At 42.9% G+C, this 19,421-nt stretch overlaps 1 protein-coding gene across 14 annotated transcripts in view; it reads right to left on the reverse strand.

Annotated features, from left to right (window-relative positions):
• Positions 1–19,421, reverse strand: part of ROBO2 (roundabout guidance receptor 2) — a 1,949,228-nt gene that overhangs the window by 137,766 nt on the left and 1,792,041 nt on the right. For all 14 annotated transcript variants that reach the window (XM_029577976.1, XM_029577972.1, XM_029577965.1 and 11 more), the window contains one exon: positions 7,165–7,370. In XM_029577976.1, the coding sequence (XP_029433836.1) occupies positions 7,165–7,370 (206 nt within the window). The remainder of the gene's footprint in view (positions 1–7,164; positions 7,371–19,421) is intronic.

The following is a 19,421-nucleotide window of genomic DNA, read 5'->3' on the forward strand; positions in this document are numbered from 1 at the left end:
AAGGCCAGAAGTTCCACTGACAGATTTAAGTGGAAAGCTTAGACCACCTTTGGCAGAAAAGAGGGAACTGTTCTAATTGAGACCCCAGGCTTGAATTTACGACTCTCTCTGAGCTGAGCAGATTGCCACCAAAAACACTGTCTTCAGAGTTAAATTCTTCAAGGTAGTCTTAAGATGTTCAAAAGGAGCTTTGCACAAGACCCTTAGGACTAAATTAAGGCTCCAAGACGGACAGACCAGATGAAATGGGGGATTCAAATGCTTCGCCCTCCAGAGAAAATATACCATATCCGGATGTGCCACCAGTGCTGCCCTATGAAGCTTACCTCTCAGGCATCCCAAGGCTGCAACATGCACATGAAGGGAATTTAAAAACAACCCTTTGCTGAGGCCTTTCTGCAAGAAAGCTAGAATCTGGGCCACCGAGGACTGACAAGGAAGATGTCCTGCTCGCGACACCAAGATTCAAAGACATTCCAGACACGGATGTAAGTTATGGAAATAGAGGTTTTCTGGGCTTGAAGCAGGGTGGTAACAACATCCACTGGATATCCCTTCTTTCTTAACTGCTTCCTTTCAAAAGCCAGGCTGCTAGACAAAAGTGAGCCGCCTGGTTGAAAAATATAGGGCCTTGATGCAGTAAGTTTGGAAGATGACTCAGTCATAGGGGTCCGTCCACTGTAAGGCAAACCAGGGCCTCTGAGGCCACTCTGGGGCCACGAGAATCACCTTCCCTGGGTGAACTTCTATTCTCCTTAGGAGTTTGCCTATCAGAGGCCATGGCAGAAACACATGAAGCAGAACTTTGTGTGGCCAAGGGAGTACTAGGTCATCGACCCCTTCTGCTCCGTGTTCTCTCCTGCGACTGAAGAAACATGGTGCCTTGGCATTTGTTTGAATTGCCATCAAATCCAGATGAGAACCAACCCCATCTATATGAGATGAGGGCCATCACTTCTAAGGACAGCTCCTACTCCTCGGGGTCTAGTCATTGGTGGCTCAGAAAATCCGCTTGCACACTGTCGGTCCCCGCAATGTGTGATGCCGCCAGCAAGGCTAGATGTTGTTCCGCCCAGGCCATGAGCATCTGCGCTTCCACAGCCACCAGACGACTCTTGGTTCCTCCCTGACAGTTGATGAAGGCTACTGCCATTGCAATGTCGGACGGAACCCTAACTACCCGGTTGTGCAAGAGTGGAAGAAAAGTCTGTAATGCTAGATGCACTGTTCTCATCTCTAGGCAACTGATGGACCACTGTATCTCTTCCGCAGACCATTGGCCTTGGATTGACTGGGACTGGCACACCAACCCCTATACTGAGAGGCTGGCATCCGTGGTCATTATCACCCACTGAGGCACCTCGAGGTCCACCTCGCGCCTCAAGTGTTTTCAGACAAGCCACCAGCCAAGGCTGGATCTAGCGGACTCTGTGAGCTGTAAGGCCATCTGGAACTCCTCCGATATCGGATCCCAATGGGATAGCAATGCTTTCTGTAAGGGCTTCGTATGAGAAAATGCCCATGGGACTAACTCCAGAGTAGATGCCATGGAGCCCAGGACCTGCAAATAGTCCCAAACTCTGGGGACCGAAGCTGCCAAAAGGTGTTGAACTTGAGTCTGCAACTTGGTGATTCATTCCTCCATTAGGAAGACTCTGCCCACTCGGGTATCAAAGCATGCTCCTAAGAAGTCCAGAACCTGGGAAGGATAAAGTTGACTCTTGGACTGGTTGAAGACCCAACCGAGGGACCTCAGATGGTACAAGACCTTATCCACCGCTTGTTTACAGAGCTCCTCTGACTTTGCGTGGATGAGCCAGTCATCCGCATATGGGTGAACCAGCACTCCCTCGCTTCGGAGGGCTGCTGCCAGTACCACCATCACTTTGGTGAATGTGTGCGGGGCTGTAGCCAGACTGAAGGAGAGGGCACTGAACTGGAAATGCATTCCAAGGATCATGAAGTGGAGAAACCTCTGATGATTCTTGTGGATCCTGATGTGCAGTTACGCTTCCATCAGATACCGAGAAGCCAGAAACTCCCCACTGCACACGGCCGCAATGACAAAGTGCAGGGTCTCCATCCGAAAACGCGGGATCCTGAGTGTCTTGTTGACCTTCTTCAAGTCCAGAATTGGATAGAAAGAGCCTTCCTTCTTTGGTACTATGAAGTAAATGGAATAACGGCCGGTTCCCCACTCTTCCTGGGGAAAAGAAACGATAGCCCCCAGGCTCTGTAATCTCTGGATGGTTTGTGGAACAATTTATTTCTTCAATGGGGATCTGCTTGGAGAGACCATAAACTGGTCTTGGAGAGATCAAGCAAATTCTAAAGCATAGCCATGTTCTATGACATTTAGAACCCCCTGGTCCGACATTAGCTTGACCCATTCCTTGTGAAAAAGGGACAGGCATCTGCCAATCACTGGGATGGAGGACTGGGTCAGCCATATCCCATTGAGAGGATTTGGGCCTGAGGGTCCCCTGACTGGCCCCATCATGGCTTGCTCTATGCCCCCGAAAGGACTGAGACCAGGATTGGGACCTCTCGGTCTCTGGCCTGCTCCCAATGCCCTACTCTGGTGGGAATGCCTTTGCCCATGAAAATGAGAGTGGGTTGGTGAAAACCTCTAGTCCCCTTAGGCTTATCCTCTGGCAGCTCATGCACTTTATTGTCACCCAAAAACTTGATCAGCTGCTCCAAATCTTCTCCAAAGAGAAACTAGCCTTTAAGGGGAAGCACATTAAGCTGAGCTTTGGATGAGACATCCACCGACCAATTACGCAACCAAAGAAGCTGCCTGGCTGAGACTGCGGACACTATAGTTCTGGAGGAGGTATGAAAGAGATCATGTAGGGCATCTGCCCCAAAGGCCACCACCACTTCCAAGCGCTCAGCCTGTGCCAACTCCTAAGGAGGGAGATTCTTGGCACTCAGCAACAGCTGCACCGATCGGAGGCTCGCATGAAGCAAGAAGCTGCTACAGACTGCAGCGCGAATGCCAAGAGTCGATACTTCAAAACTCCTCGAGATATACCTTGAGCGTTTCATCCTGTAGGTCTTTAAGGGCTGCTGCCCCTGCGACCGGAATGGTGGTTCTCTTCATGACCGCTGACAACAAAATGTCCACATTAGGCACCTGCAAAAGCTCCAGTGTCTCTTCTGGCAAGGGATAGAGCTTGTCCATAGACCTGCCTACTTGCAAGCCCGTCTCTGGAGTATCCCACACCCGGACCATTAGCTATTGAACCATACGGTGAAAAGGGAAGGTCTTGGCCGGACCTAGTAATCCTGCCATGACAGGGTCCACTGTGTCCAGGCTCGGATCATCCTGGGGGAACGCGATGATCAGCTCTGCCAGGACATGCGGGAACAGAGGGTCTAGTTCCTCCCTCTGAAATAAGTGCATGCCCTTGGGATCATCTCCATCCAAAGGGCAAGCCTTTTCCGATTCCTCGTCCAGGTCAGCCCCACCAAGAGGAGGGGGGGCCAAGGCTGAGTCATGCCTCAATGGCCCTGTGAGGCCTAAGTCCCCCGAGATAGTGTCACTGAGGTTGACCCGAGGAGAAGGACCTCTCACCTTCAGAAACCTGATGGTTCCCTGTGGCTCTGGCCACTTGGGGACCTTCCTAGGTAGACCTTCAACTGTTCTCTGCCTAGGAATGCTGCCTGAGTGAGACTGGCTGGCCAAATAAGCTTTGCATTAAAAAGCACAAAATCAGCTGAAAACCCGGTTGGGCCCCTCAAATCCCCCTCCAGGGGATCGGGGTCATCATCTGATAGCTCCTGAAAGGAGTCCTGAGGCTCCTCAGGGCTCAAGCCAGCCGGAGACAGGTCAACTGGCAGATCCACGCCCCCTGCTGACCTTTCCTTAGTGGCTTTCATCATGGCCGCTGTTCCTGCGCTGAACGGGAATGGATCAGCCTCAGCCTCAGAAGCAGTGGGCCTTTTCCCGCACCACGGGACTTCCCAGCTGCCGCTACCACTGCTCCCGAAGCACCCTCCCCACCAGGGAGGCAACGTGCACAGAGACCCGCATGGGGGAGCCTAGAAAATGGCTCCCCGCAAGCCGAGCATGTAACATCCCACGGCATGGCCGGCGGGAAAGGGCGTGTGCAGAGTTGCCGCCAAAAAAGTGTTGGACCTGGGAGCTGAGACCACGGTCATGATCGCACACCCTTACCCGGCATGCATGCAAACACCGGCCCACCGCCGCATGGTGCTTCCCTTCTGTTGCTATCGATTTCCTTTTTTTTGTTTTTTTTTAAACGTTATCGGCAAGGGCAAGGCTTCTCAGGCTCCAAATGATAGGGGGAGGGACCGGACCACCGGTTATCACCCCCAGTGCCCCATATAAAAGGGGTGCACTCTGTGTCACCAACCCTGCTCTTACTATGCCTGCTACCAGGGGGGATGGTCCCACCAGGACCTGCCAATTCCCTGGGAGGAACCACAACTTCTTCTTGTCCTGCTTGATTGTATTCAAAGGTTGATGGTATATTTTCTAATTTTTTGTTTTTTTTTTAATTCCCTAAGATGGGATCAGACCGCAGGTTTGCATTACCTCCATCTGCTGGAGACAGAAATACCGAGGAGATGCAGGTGGCACACCAGATTAAGAAGGGGTGCTCTCAAAGATTTTCTCTGTCTCCATCTGCTGGAAGGGAGGCAAAACCCAGCAGTCTGGACTGATCTGGGTACGTACAGAGAACTGGGAAAATATCTGAAAATTAAGGGGGATGAAAACCAGAAAACGTCCATTTACAACACAAGCAGTTCCAGATGTTCTGTTAATACACCTCACCAACTTTTCACTTCACTTAGGGGTAGATTTTATAACATGCGCGTGTGGCGCACATGTACACCCGATTTTATAACTTGTGCGTGCAAGATATAAAATCCAGGATTGGCGCGTGCAAGGGGGTGCACAATTGTGCACGCCGAGCCATGCTGCCTTCCTCTACTCCCTCCCAGGCCGCTCCGAAATCAGAGCGGCCTGGAAGGGAATTTCCTTTCCCCCTAACCTTCCTACCCCTTCCCCCCCCCAACCCTACTCTAACCCCCCCCAAAATCTTTATTTCACCTTTTGGCGCAGGTTGCGCACGCCGGCAGCCTGCCAGCATGCAATCCTTTGACACAGCAGCAAATGGCCGCTGTGTCAGAGGCCTCTGGGCCCGACCCTGCCCCACCCCCGCCCTGCCCCTTTTTCAAGCCCCGGGACTTACATGCATCCCGGGGCTTTACGCGCGTCGCTGGGCCTTTTGAAAACAGGCCCGGCACGCGCTTAACCCTTTTAAAATCCGGTCCTTATTGTGCAGTATAGAAGTATTTTGAGTGTTTGAATGTTCTGGATTCCCTCTGCCCTCTTTGCCACATCCTCAATAAATAATATTAGTCTACTGGCACTATAAAGAATGGCAACGAAGCTGGTGGAATATCATTAGATTATGTACAAAAAATCAAACAGGAGGAAAACAGCACTACACTTTTGTCCTGAATTTTAAATTGTCATGTAAAATGTGTAGGTTCTAAAAAAAAAAAAACCCCATAAGCAAGCACAGAAAAGGAATAAAGAAACCTGAAAGAGAATTACCAGGGTAGAGGAAATGAAAAATTTAACTTACATTGTGGAAAAAATACGATTTAAATCAGGGATATGCAACTCTAGTCCTTGTAGGCCACAAACCAGTCTTGTTTCAAATTGCCTTTAACAAATATGCATGAGATAGATTTACATACAATTGAAGCAGTGTGCATGAAAATCACTGCCATGCATATATTCATTGTTTGTTTGAAGTCCCTCAGGGACCAGAGATGGATATCACCTCTTTAGAAGAAGTTAGTAGGCTACATGCATGAAATGTCATGCTTATGAAGAAGACCATTGTACTAAAGCTTCTTCAAGTAATTCCTTAGTATGTCTGGACCTTTAGTAAACAGATTAATAGACTGATATCATTTAACACATTGTATTGTTTGCATTATTGGCTGCAGAGAAGTATACAACAAGACGTCTTTTGAGAAGGCACTGCAGAATCTCACTGATGCTCAGTAAGTTTGTTTGAGATCATCAGGCTTCTGCCTTCAATTGCCATTTCTCAACAGTAACACAGGATCTTGACTAGCCAGATGCACTGTCTAATTCAACCATACAGTAAAAATGCATTAACCTTTGTGGCCCAAGCCTGCCTTCAGCTCCAGAGTGGGAAGCTAAATTGTTTACTCAAGAAGTGCTGACATTAATTTTTTAATAAATTCCATTTTGTTCTGAGAAGTCTCATAATTAATTTATGGCCACTGACAAGCAAGTGGCCGAAGACAAAACTCTTTTTTGCTTCTTATCATCCATTTCCCAACTCTGTCTCAGATTTTTTTTAAATTTCTTAGCTGTAAATATTAAGCTTTGATATTTATACAATATCCTTTATAACTTTTTTAGTGGCTGAACAGAAAAAAATCACTAGTTTCTGAATATTTTGTAACTATGGCCCAATAAACAAAGTGTCTTTCAATAAAGTTAACAGGACAGAAGTATTCTCCAAATCAGTGGTGGTGTTTTTTTTGTTTTTTTTAATTTTAGAAGAAAAACTTATTAGCCCTTTGGCATAGATAGCTTTAGGTTATCAGGGACAAGCTGGTTTTGCCTCTTTGCATCTATGTAGCCTTACTTTTCTTTGGGATTTATTTATTTATTTAAAACTTTTATATACCGGCGTTAGTGGGGACATCACACCGGTTCACATATTAACAGCAGAGCAGAAAATTACATTATAACAGGGCAAAGGAACTTGGGAGGGGATGTGGGAATGAGGGTATATGGGATAAGGATGAAAGCAGGTAATGTAAGGAAATATTTTGTACAGACTCATGGAACAGCCTTCCTGTGGAGGTGGTGGAGACGAGGACATGTTCATGTTCTATGTTTCTATAGATGCTATGCTGTATCATCTGGACTGGTTCAGCCTGCTGTCAGCTAGTAACCTTGCTTTTCTTTTTTATAACACAAGTTTTAAGTCTACAGATTGATAGGGAAGTTCTAAACATGAAAGCTGTTTCTTCCAAAAATCATCAGCAACTCATTTTCTGGTATTCTTCACTGAATTTCTTTTGCAGTGCAAAAAAAAAAAAAAAATCCCTCGTCAATACTCAATGATGATTACTCACCTGTAGACTTTTAATTTGTAGTGTGCCCTGGTTTAGCATGGATAGTCTAGGATCTCTTCCCATGAAATCAAATCCTTCCTTCAACCAGCTGATAACAGGGACGGGGTCACCAGTGGCTTTACACTTGAGTAAGGCTGTCCCACCCACTGCTAATGTCTGATTGGCTGGGCCTTGGAGAATGATGGGTGGAGGTCTATCTGTTAAAACTAATTAAAAACAAAGATTTTAATTTGCATATTCACTCTTTAGTGTATGCTTTGCTAATATATTCACAGATTAGAAAATAACATATAGATTACACATGTATTTATACAACAGAGTCAATGAATCGTTCAGAAGATAAGCACAGAGATACCAAATCATTCACCTCGAGTTCACAAGCTGAAATTTGTTTCAAGTTGGTAGAGATCAAAGCTCACTACCATCTGAAAGCCATTTGGTGGCCTATGGGAAACAAATAGGATCTCAGTCCAATTTCCTGCCTACTGATATCTATTCAGAAACCACCATTATAGCAGACACCAGCTGGTAGCGCCTGCAGAAGTTAAGGACAGAAACTAACCTACCCATTCATCCACAGGGAAGGTCCCTCTCGGTTCCCTAGCCAGAAACAGTGCCCGGGTTATCTTCATCTTCAGGGATTCAGACATTACCTATACACATGTTCTTTAGGGCATGGAGCTGGGACAGTCCACAGATCCTAATAATAAGTCCAAACACTTCAAAACAGAATTAGTTTATAATACTCAAAACAGGTTCAGTTCGAGGTCAAAATACCCAAGTTTACTTGTATATATATATATATATATATATATATATATATATATATATATATATATATAAGTGGAGGAGTAGTCTAGTGATTAGAGTAATGGGCTATGAACCAGGAAGCCACTCCTTGTGAAAGTTACTTTACCCTCCATTGTCTTAGGTACCCACTTAATGGTGAATTTTAAAATGAACAGGAATGAAAACGAGGCTCCTGTTCAGTTTAACCATGAAGGAGGAAGGCCGTTTGGTCGTTATGTGTATAAGTAATGTACTTAAAGGAGCAGATATATTTTTGATTACGAATAATTCTGTCTACACAATGTGGTGGGGATCTATATGTTAGGCTCTTTGGAGACCTGTGCAGCATTTTTTTCCCCTGAAGAAGACAGTTTGGTGAAATAGAGGCCTCTGTTGGGGAAGCAGCAATTGACAGAATCAATTAAAGGAAAAACGATTACATCACTATTTAGCAAACTGTATGATCCTAACATATTCAAGAGCTTAATAATAACTGATCCATTTGATGATTTTTTCTTTAGCTCCTTATACCTTTTTGTTTTGGAAATGTGTATTTCTAAATTTGAATATGTACATTGTGATTAAAGTTTTGTAACACTTTGTTATTTATTGATTTGTTTAGGTATATACATATTGTAATACATTTATTTTATATATACAATATATCCATAAACAGGTCCAACACATTAATCACATCACAAAAACTTCCTTCAGGAGTCATGGAGTAAGTTCCTCATCTGGTTTCACACAGTACAGCTAAGCAGTTCTCAAGTTGCCAAGAACAAGGTGTTACTCCCAGAGATCCCTTTTCAAGGAGCAGGGACATATCCATTTCCTTGAGAACATGGCCATTGGTCCCTGCATCAAACCCAGACCTCTTCCTTTACATGATCTGGATTACTCAGTACCATCCAGTGGCTCAGGAAACGGGGCATCCTTAGCAGGCTCCCAGTCTATTTATTTATTGGTCATCCCAATTTAAACAAACAAAAAAAAACCATACTCAAATTGGTATATAGCAGAAAAATCTGGCAGAGCCTTCTTGTCCTTGCTCTGTCTATTCCATAGATTAATGAGCTCTCTGGCTGCTACTAATCCAATCACATTCAAAACAGAAATCTAGAGAAGCCTAGAAATCATTTGTAATAAACAAATCATTGCACTTGTTTTCTCTGAGGACTGCAATCTATTTTTATGCGAAACATAATTGGGTTTGGGATTATGAGTGGATTAGTCACACAAAAAATGATCAAATAGTAAAGCTTGAAGATGTGGTCTACTTATTCAAAATATCCAAATATTTTCAGATACATTCAAAGAATGGACTGAGCATGAACAACTAGACAGTGGCATCAGACAAGGAGATCTTTAAAAGCAGAGGAGAGACTGCCCTAAAATGTGCATTTGATATAATCTGAATACTGAAATCAATAGACATTTTTAAAAAACTGGCACGAAAAGAAGAAAACCTTTGAATAAACTAACAGAGGCAGAAAAGCCTAGATGTAGAGAAGTTTGAAATTTTGAGTGCTGTAGCTGCTTTATCCTACATTCAGTGGTTCTCCTCGTCTTTGTCCCCTTTTATCTGAAGATTTCACATGGGAAGGGTCATGCTTGAAACAATTCTTCAAACATTCTGCAGTAGCTTTAACTATCAGCAGTGAAACATCCTGAGGACAGGGTATGCGCTTATGTTCGCTTGCTGGCAAGCACATTTCTGTTCATAAATAATTCCACTTTAGAACCCTGTGCCATCTGTTAGGCAAGGAAAAAAACCCTAGCATTTTGCTGACAGAGTAAGATATTCTAAATAAGAAGGTAAGCACCTTTGCTTTTCTTGTTCATTTCTGAGCAGCAGAACATTTGGCATTTAATTAAAAATGGTTCTGATGTACTGCAGTTTGCATGCAGCGCTTAATAGAACAAAATAATTCCCACTGAAAACGAACATCTGCACGATATGGATGGGGAAAGGAGAGCCATCAAGCACTAGAATTTTACAGGTTGAATGTAGGAGGGAAATTCCCTTTAGTAACTGAGCCACTGCAATTAGACCAATAAGATGAGTTAAATGTTTCACAACCCTTAATAGAAACTGTCATTCAGGGACTAGTACCAGCGATCCTGTTTGCACACGGAAGCCAGAAGTAACCAGTGTGACCTAGCCTAATCTGTCACAATGAGATCTGCTCCCATACCTGATGCATTTGAGTTGTCCCTTCAATATCATGGCTATTTTTAGCCTCTGTTTTCAACATCTGCAGCAGCAGGACCCGGTGTGCCCTGAAGCGCTGGAGCTCTTCACACATTGCCTGCAGGAGGTGTTCGTCTTCTTCCAGCATTTTCAACTCCCACAAGGCCCCGAGAACTGCTCTAAAATGCGGAATGCCAGCTGTTGTGAAATATGGCGGATTCTCAGCGATGACAAGGAAAATAAAACCAATCGCCAAGCTGAAGAGATGATATATATATATTTTTTTTTTAGAGGGAAAGATCAGGCCTTGAATGCAAAGCCAATCAGTTTACAGAGGAGCCTATCACTTTTCCCAGCCTGCAGGTCACACTGGTTGCCTTGGGCAGATGCTATGGGTTTGACACAATTCAGAGAAAGAGGATGGATGCTGCAGCAGCAGCAGCCTGAGCTTAGAAAGAGACTCCATATATAACCCAGTCTAATTAAACATACAACACCAATATACTTTTGCATTTTGTTTACCAAGTGTAATTATACACTGTACAGTGGTGACCACTGGCAGCTCCATCTTGCATTGTAAGGAGAACTTGCAGGGTTCCAGAAATAACTACATTCAATAATACCAGAGAATATTTCCTGATTTATACCATCCTGGGATCTAAACAAATGAGGCCGAAGGTCTCTATTTTAACAGTACGCACCCTCGAAGCACATTCTTACTGAAGAGCAACAATACTAGCACAATACTCCTGAAACTTCTAAATAAACATTTAAGGCATAGCTTTCCACAGGAAACATTAAAGATGCTGCAGTACTATGCAGCCAGAGAAGATATTTCTAACCAGAGCAAAAACTCATGATTAGACCAATAATCGTGAAGCAGAGACAGACAGGATCGTCTTTCTCCTGTCAGGACCGGCAGTCCAAGACAAGCTGGCCTAGATATCAAGGGGATTGTATGTTAGAAATCATCCATATGAATAATTAGAAAAATATACTCATTGAATCCAAACATTAAATGCAATTTTACAGTTCTGCTCCATTGTACAGTCCTGCTGTTTTTAATTTTTGAGAGTCAATGAAGAATATCTTTTAAGTAATCATATGCATGGTTTCCACAGTCAAGCCCTTTGGATGGCTGAGCCAGCCGCCTCTGGGACTAGAGCTCCTTGAAGATTTTACATTCCTCATTCTTATCCAGAGCATTTGTCATCTTTTTCTTACTGTTCTGACCCATCAAAATTGAGAATGTGAATGACATTATGTCAGAAGATTTTCAGAAAATGAGGGAAGGGATAGAGCTCAGATAAGGGAACCTCCACAGAAGGCATGTGGGGGCCAGGGACCTCCCTAGCCCTGGCAATTTTTTTTTTTGGGGGGGGGGCAGTTGAGGGTCAGAGTGGTCTAAAGCAACCTTGGATGGGGGCTCAGCTAAGCCCAGCTAGGCAGTCCCTGGCTCCAAGTCTTTGCATGGTGGGAGATGGGCAAGAGAGACGCAAAGGCCTCAGATGATAAAAAGGCTTCCTTGAAGATGAGAAGGCTTTGGGGAGGCCATATTTATTTTTTACAAATTAAAAAAATACCCCCCACATTTTCAGATATTTTGTGAAAGTCCATTTTCAGCTCATTCCATTCAGAATGAACCAGAAATGGTCTCATTCATCATATTTTTTTCACATTTGTGAAAAACTAATACACATGCTTAAAAATTACCAGTCTTTTCCACCAACAGAAATACGATGCAGCTAACACTTCACATAACAGGCTCTAAATTTCACTCCTTCTGTTCCTTTAAATATGCAGAGAAAAACCTCCCACAGCACCCATGAAATCGTGGAGCGTTAAAGTATATCCTTTGAAAGATTTACCTCCATGCTTTTCCCATTTGAATTTCATACAAAGAAAATTAGTAATCACTCCCATTCATTTTCTAGAAAAGAAAGTATTGATTTAAGCATCATATATAGGATAGCTTTTCTCAATAACCAGCCAGCTCTAGTTATCCATAAACAGACTTTCATTTCACTGCTGATGGCCTGTAAAATAAATATATATATTTTACATGGGTACACACACACACACACGTTCTTTTACTTCTCTGCAACACCAGAAATATCCATGCATAAATCACATACAACCTACCTACTACACTATTGTCTTTCTTTCCTTTTGTGTATTGAGGGTGTGGTGACAAATGTAGGGCAGACATGGGTGTTCAAGAAAACCTTATAGATAGGGTTTAAATATAAAGCTAATTTGATATTGAACCCTATTTTATTTATTTATTTATTTTCTAAGTACCCTTAACTTTATGACAGCGGATGAATATATAAGGGGGAGGCAGGGTGATATTTTGAATCTATATACTGTCAGTGCTGAAGTTCCTTACCACAATACATATCTATACCACAGTCAATGGTTATATAAGAGTGATATATTTTAAATCTTATATTTTGAATTTATTTAACAATGACACCATTTGCTTTGTACAAATTAAGTCATTATTTTGGTCTGATTAGGGTGATATATTTATATATCAGAGATTTGAACTCACTATGCATGTAAGTGAGAAAATGTATGCGTATCTATAATGTGTTATCTTACAATCTATACTGCAGATCACCCTGAGTGGATATAGGTGAGGCGATCAACAAATAAACTTTAAAAAAAATATGTGATTTCAGATTCAGTCACCGTCCCTCGAAAACAATTTAGTTGAAAAAAAAATACATTTTCTAAAATCTTTGGGCTGTGTCCTCTCTCTCTTTCCTCCACTGCATCTCTCACCACCCCCCATAACCACCACTCCTTTTATTACAAATTTTTGGCTTTTAGGCATTTCCTATTCATTCCAACGCTTGAACCATTTCCGTGTAAAGTTTGGACCCGATCCAGGAGTTCGACAGAATTTATAATCCCTAAATCATGAAGGGAAAGGCAGGGGTCTTTGGTTTTGCATCAGGAATGAATTTCAGCAGACTAGATGGGGTCCCCAGCAATCTCTCTCATAAACAGATAGATACAGTGGCTTGCAAAAGTATTAAACCACCTAAAATGTCAGCAGATTTGTATGGATTACAAATGACACATACAGATTATTCCAGACAGTATATTTATTGCAAACCAGCATGCCCTTAAAATACATTTTCAAAGTAACATTTTTTGTAAAATAAAATTAAGAATTGAAAAATCTGCTTGCATAAGTATTCAACCCCTCCAAGTTTACACAGATGAAAAATATTACTCTAATTGGCTTACAATAGGCCTCTACCTGTGAATAATTAAAACAATTCAGCTTTTCTGGATAAAAGACCCCAAATATTAGTACCATTGGTCAGACTGTGAATCTGAAGAAAAGCTGTGAAAATGAAGACCAAAGAGCATTCTAAGGAACTTAAAGATAAAATTATAGAAAAGGCTACAAAATCATATCCAGGTGAGCACTGCTAGATCAACTGTGAGGAAATGGAAGCTGCATCATACACTGCCTAGCCAAGGCAATCCCTCAAAGCTCAGCATCAGAACAAGAAGGAGACTTGTGAGGGAAGGCACAGAGAGGCCAACAATCACTTTGAAGGAGCCACAGAGTTCAGTGGCTGAGACTGGAGTGGAGGTGCACCAGTCAACCATATCAAAAGCTCTGCATACAACTGGCCTACATGGAAGAGAACCCAGCTAAAATGTGGGATAAGATTTTGTGGTCAGATGAGTCAAAAATGGAGCTTTTTGAAGATACAAAACACTGTGTGTGGTGCAAACCTAACACTGCCCATTCTTTAGCAAACACATGTAGTGGGGATGCTTTCCCTCAGCAGGGACTGGGCATCTTGTTAAAATTGAAGGATGGATGGATGGTGCAACACACAGGGACATATTGCAAGACAACCTGCTAAAAAACTAACCCCTACATTCATCATTCAGCTGTAAATATAAATATGTGTCGCGGAAAAAAACGGGAGGGGGTGATAGTGGGCAGCCAGCTCCACCGCCCACTATCACCCCCATAGCGCCACAGGAAAAGGTGTAGTTATTTCCCGCGGTGCTGCCGGCGATAATGTGAAAAACATTATCGCCCGCAGTGCTGCCGGGAGATAACTCCGCCCAAATCCCGCCCACACTCCTCCCGTTCCCCTAATTTTAATAATACTGCCGCGATGCAGCGGGTGTCACATGCGGTAAGGCCCTACCGCATGCGATAGCAGCACATCACACAATAAAGAATGACCCTATAAAACCTGGGAGGAAGCCCACCTTTCAGCAGGACAATGATCCCAAGCACAAGGCCAAAGCAACACAGGAGTGGTTGAACAACAGAATATTCTACAATGGCCATGTCAAAGTCCAGATCTCAATCCAATCGAGAATCTGTGGCACATTTGAAAATTGCAGTCCATAAGCATCATCCAACCAACCTGAACAACCTGGAGCAAATCTGCCCGGAAGAATGGGCAAAATTCACTCCCAAACAGTGTGCAAAGCTGGTGGAAACTTATCACAACACACTTAAAGCTGTTATTGCAGCAAAAGGTGGTTCTACCAAGTACTAGTCTGAAGGGGTTGAATACTTATGCAAGCAACATTTTCTTCAGTTTTTAATTTTATTTTACAAAACATGCAGAGAAATAATGAATTGTGACTTTGAAAATTTACTTTCAGAGCATACTGGTTTGTAATAAACATATCTGGAAAAATCTGTGTAAGTGTAATTTATAATTCACACAAATCTACTGACTTCTTAAGCGGGTCAAATACTTTTGCAAGGCACTATAATTTAAGTTTTTTCTGTATCTTATGGAGCCATTTTTCACATCACCTGAATAACTATAAAGGACATGGATGCTTTTTAGCACAAGTACTTTATGCTAATTCACAAATGGGTACATTTTCAGAGCCCAGCTTGCGCAAATACCAAGAGATACGCATGTGGCTGGGTCGTGTGCACACTGAGCGCATTTTAGAAACAGCCCGGCCACACATGTATCTCCCAGTATGCATGGAAGTGCTGGGCTCTGTGAAAGGGCCGGGTCTGGCGGGGCAGGGCAGGGTGGGTGATGGCTGGGACCGCGACCATTAGGCCCTGCCCCGGGGAAGCGTGCATCAGCAGCTGCTCACCAAAACTTACTGCTGCTCCTTGGAGCAAGCAAGTTCTAAAAGAAAAAAAATGAGGGTAGATAGAATAGGTTTAGGGATCGGGGAGGGGAAGGGAGGGGAAAAGAGAAGAAGGATAGGTAGGGGGATAGGGAATATCCCTCCCAGTTCGCTCCTTAATTGGAGCGGACTGGGAGGGAATTGGGGTAGGCCCAATCGCATCGCTGCACGGTTTTAACTAAAATCCCCCCCCCCCCCTTGTGCGTGCGACTGGACACATGCGCATGTACATGTGGGTATCATATTTTATATCATGCACGTGGCGACATGCACATGTTATAAAATCATCGCGTCTTTTAAAATCTACTCCAAAGTGAAACTACATGGAGAAAATTAGATAGTAAAAATTATGCATCTACTCTTTGTGTGGATGGTCAAAAATGACAGGGGGATTGGGTGAGGGTAAGAAAGAGAAGCAAACAACATGGGGACATTTGAAAATATTATGTACATGCTCTCCCCCAACACACCTTAACCTAAAAAAAAAGAGGTTTGCCTCACTTTTTTTCCCTCCTGTGGCTATCCTCCAAGCTCTAGAAACCCTCATTTACATTGTAACTTATCTCTCCTCTTAAACATTTAAGGTAATGTTAATTCACCTTTGTTTGATGTGAACCAATATAATATGACTTCCGTCATGAACGTCAGTATAGAAAAGAATTAAATAAATAAACAACATGGGGACATTTGAAAATATTGGGGAAGATTTTCAAAGGGTTACACGCGTAACCCTCAAAAAGCTGCCCCTGTGCACGCCGAGCCGGGGCTTCAAAAAAGGGGCGGTCCGGGGGCGTGATGACGGTCCGAGGGTGGGGCTGAGTGCTCCGGCGTAACTTTTGGAATGAAGGTAAGGGGGGGGGGATTTAGGAAGGGCTGGGTGGCGGGTTAGGTAGGGGAAGGTGGGGGGAGGCGGAAGGAAAGTTCCCTCCGAGGCCGCTCCTATTTCGAGCGGCCTCAGAGGGAATGGAGGCAACCTGCGCGGCTCGGGGCATGCAAGTTGCACAATTGTGCACCCCTTGCGTGCGCCGACCCTGGATTTTATAACATGCGCGCGGCAGCGCACGCATGTTATAAAATCGGGCATAGATTTGTTTGCGCCGGGTTGCGTGAAATCTACGCCCACTCGCAGGTTTTAAAATCTGCCCCATTATGTACATGCTCTCCGCCAACACACCTTAACCTAAAAAAAAGAGGTATGCCTCACTTTTTCCCTCCTGTGGCTAAAGATATGTACACTATGGAAGTCTTTGCATACTTTTAGCTGACCTTAAAAGGGCAATTTACCTCTGCAAATGCTTTGAAAATTGTCCCCTCTATAGTTAAGTCAGAAGAAGTGACAGTAGATTTATATAGGCCTGTATTTTTTTTGTTTCTGCAACAAAGCACTTAATTACGTTTTCACTACACAAATGAGCAGCCCATAATCCTCCAAATGAGTTTGATCAATAAAGTAATTTGAAGTCTCCCGGGATCAGAAAGAATTTTCAGTTTCTAGGATGTTATGGGTGAAAGGCTTCATGGTTTTGCCTGACACAGAGGTTTAGAGGTTAAATGAACATTTAAGGGTTTCTGGTGATCTGTGAGTAACTTATACCTTCAACACAGCTTTGGACAAACAAAGTCTCAGTGTAGCAACATTTATTGCTATTTACTTATTTATTTTTCGCTTTCAGCCACTTCAAAGTAGATTATATTCAGGTACTGAAGATATTTCATGTGTATGGTTTTCCAGATGTTTTCTCCATGCTCATAGGTTGTCTTTTTTTTTTCAAATAATGCCCACACAAAGCGTCTGTAACATTCCAAGCAACATCCCCAGTACACACTGTTAAGCAATGGATAAAACGTATCTCTGATTACAAGATGAGTTATTTCGATTACTTTCTCTGTTCATAGACTCATTGCTCATGTTGGAAGTACCTGAATTAGGAAAAACTGTTTCCACCTGTGGAACTATTCTTCTAAGGTTTGCTTTTGTCTTGTTGTTACACTCCCTATTATCATAAACCTCAAGTGCGTGACTGGCTGTTTTGGACACTGGACCAGTTTCTCACTGGTGTGAACATCTACTCTTAAAGTATTTAAGTGGGACAGGAGCATCTATATCGCTCCATGGTGAGACCGCACCTTGAATACTGTGTACAATTCTGGTCGCCGCATCTCAAAAAAGATATAGTTATGATGGAGAAGATACAGAGAAGGGCAACCAAAATAATAAAGGGGATGGAACAGCTCCCCTATGAGGAAAGGCTGAAGAGGTTAGGGCTGTTCAGCTTGGAGAAGAGACGGCTGAGGGGGGATATGATAGAGGTCTTTAAGATCCTGAGAGGTCTTGAACGGGTAGATGTGAATCGGTTATTTACACTTTCGAATAATAGAAGGACTAGGGGGCATTCCATGAAGTTAGCAAGTAGAACATTTAAGACTAATCGGAGAAAATTCTTTTTCACTCAATGCACAATAAAGCTCTGGAATTTGTTGCCAGAGGATGTGGTTAGTGCAGTTAGTGTAGCTGGGTTCAAAAAAGGTTTGGATAAGTTCTTGGAGGAGAAGTCTATTAACGGCTATTAATCAAGTTTACTTAGGGAATAGCCAATGCTATTAATTGCATCAGTAGCATGGGATCTTCTTAGTGTTTGGGTAATTGCCAGGTTCTTGTGGCCTGGTTTGGCCTCTGTTGGAAACAGGATGCTGGGCTTGATGGACCCTTGGTCTGACCCAGCATGGCAATTTCTTATGTTCTTATCTTCCTCCTGCTCCATCCAGTCCAATCAGAAACATCCTCTTATGAGACTTCAGCATGATGATACCTCATTCATAACCACCCAATGGCAAGCAGGGGTTTTCCCCCAAAACTGTCCAATCATCACAGTGACAGTCATTGATTCATACTCCCTTTACTTCCTCTGCAACATCCCAGGCCTCACCTGGCCCAGGGAATTAAACCAAGGATTACTGTAACACAGTGCACTACACTACTACTGAGCCAGAACCATTGGGACAGATTTTGCAGTTATAATGATCAGCTTTAGTTTTATATGAATTCAAAAATTTCATAAAGATGATGACAATGATAAAACCCAAATTCAGATATTCTCTGTTATTAGCATTGGTGCGTTAAAGGTGGCTCAAGATCTCAATTACCCTCCAAGGGAATTAACTTCCAGGAAATGTCCGCTTTATAGGTCATTACTTAATTTAAAGCAATATTTTTTTTTGCTACTGGTAAATATGTTTATATATATATATATATATATATATATATATATATATACACATACATACACACACACACACATAGAGAGGGGGACTTGGAAAAGTATTGGCCATCATAAAAAGTCAGCAGATTTATGTAGATTACAAATGACATTTAAATAGATTGTTCCAGACAGTATGTTTATTGCAAACCAGAATGCATAATGTAAATTTTCAGTCACAATTCATTATTTCTCTGCTTTTAAAAAATATAATTAAAAACTGAAAACAAAATGCTATTTTCTTAAGTATTCAACCCCTGCACAGATGATATTGCCCTAACACTTGGCTTACAACTGATCTCTAACTGTGAACCATTAAACAAATTCAGCTTTTCTGGGTAAAAGACCCCCCTAATATTAGTACCATTGGTCAGACCGTGAATATGAAGGAAAGCTGTGAAAATTAAGACCAGAGCATTCTAAGGAAATTAAAGATAAAGTTATAGAAAAGGCTACAAAATCATATCCAGGTGTTTGGATATTCCAGTGAGCACTGTTGGATCAATTGTGAGGAAATGGAAGCTACATCATACCACCCAGACACTGCCTAGACAAGGCAATCCCTCAAAACTCAGCATCAAAGCAAGAAAATGAATTGTGAGGGAAGCTACAGAGAGGCCAACAATCACTTTGAAGGAGCTACAGAGATCAGTGGCTGAGGCTGGAGTAGAGGTGCACCAGTCAACCATATCAAAAGCTCTGTATACAACTGGCCTGCATGGGAGGAAGGCTAGCAGGAAGCCATTACTGAAATAAAACCACATCAAGGTAAGTCTGGAGTTTGCTGGAAAGCATCAGAGTGACCCAGCTAAAATGTGGGATGAGATGAGACAAAAATGGAGCTTTTTGACCAAAATTCAAAATACTAT

The sequence above is a fragment of the Rhinatrema bivittatum genome, chromosome 15, assembly GCF_901001135.1.
Source record: "Rhinatrema bivittatum chromosome 15, aRhiBiv1.1, whole genome shotgun sequence".
NCBI classification, from domain to species: domain Eukaryota; kingdom Metazoa; phylum Chordata; class Amphibia; order Gymnophiona; family Rhinatrematidae; genus Rhinatrema; species Rhinatrema bivittatum.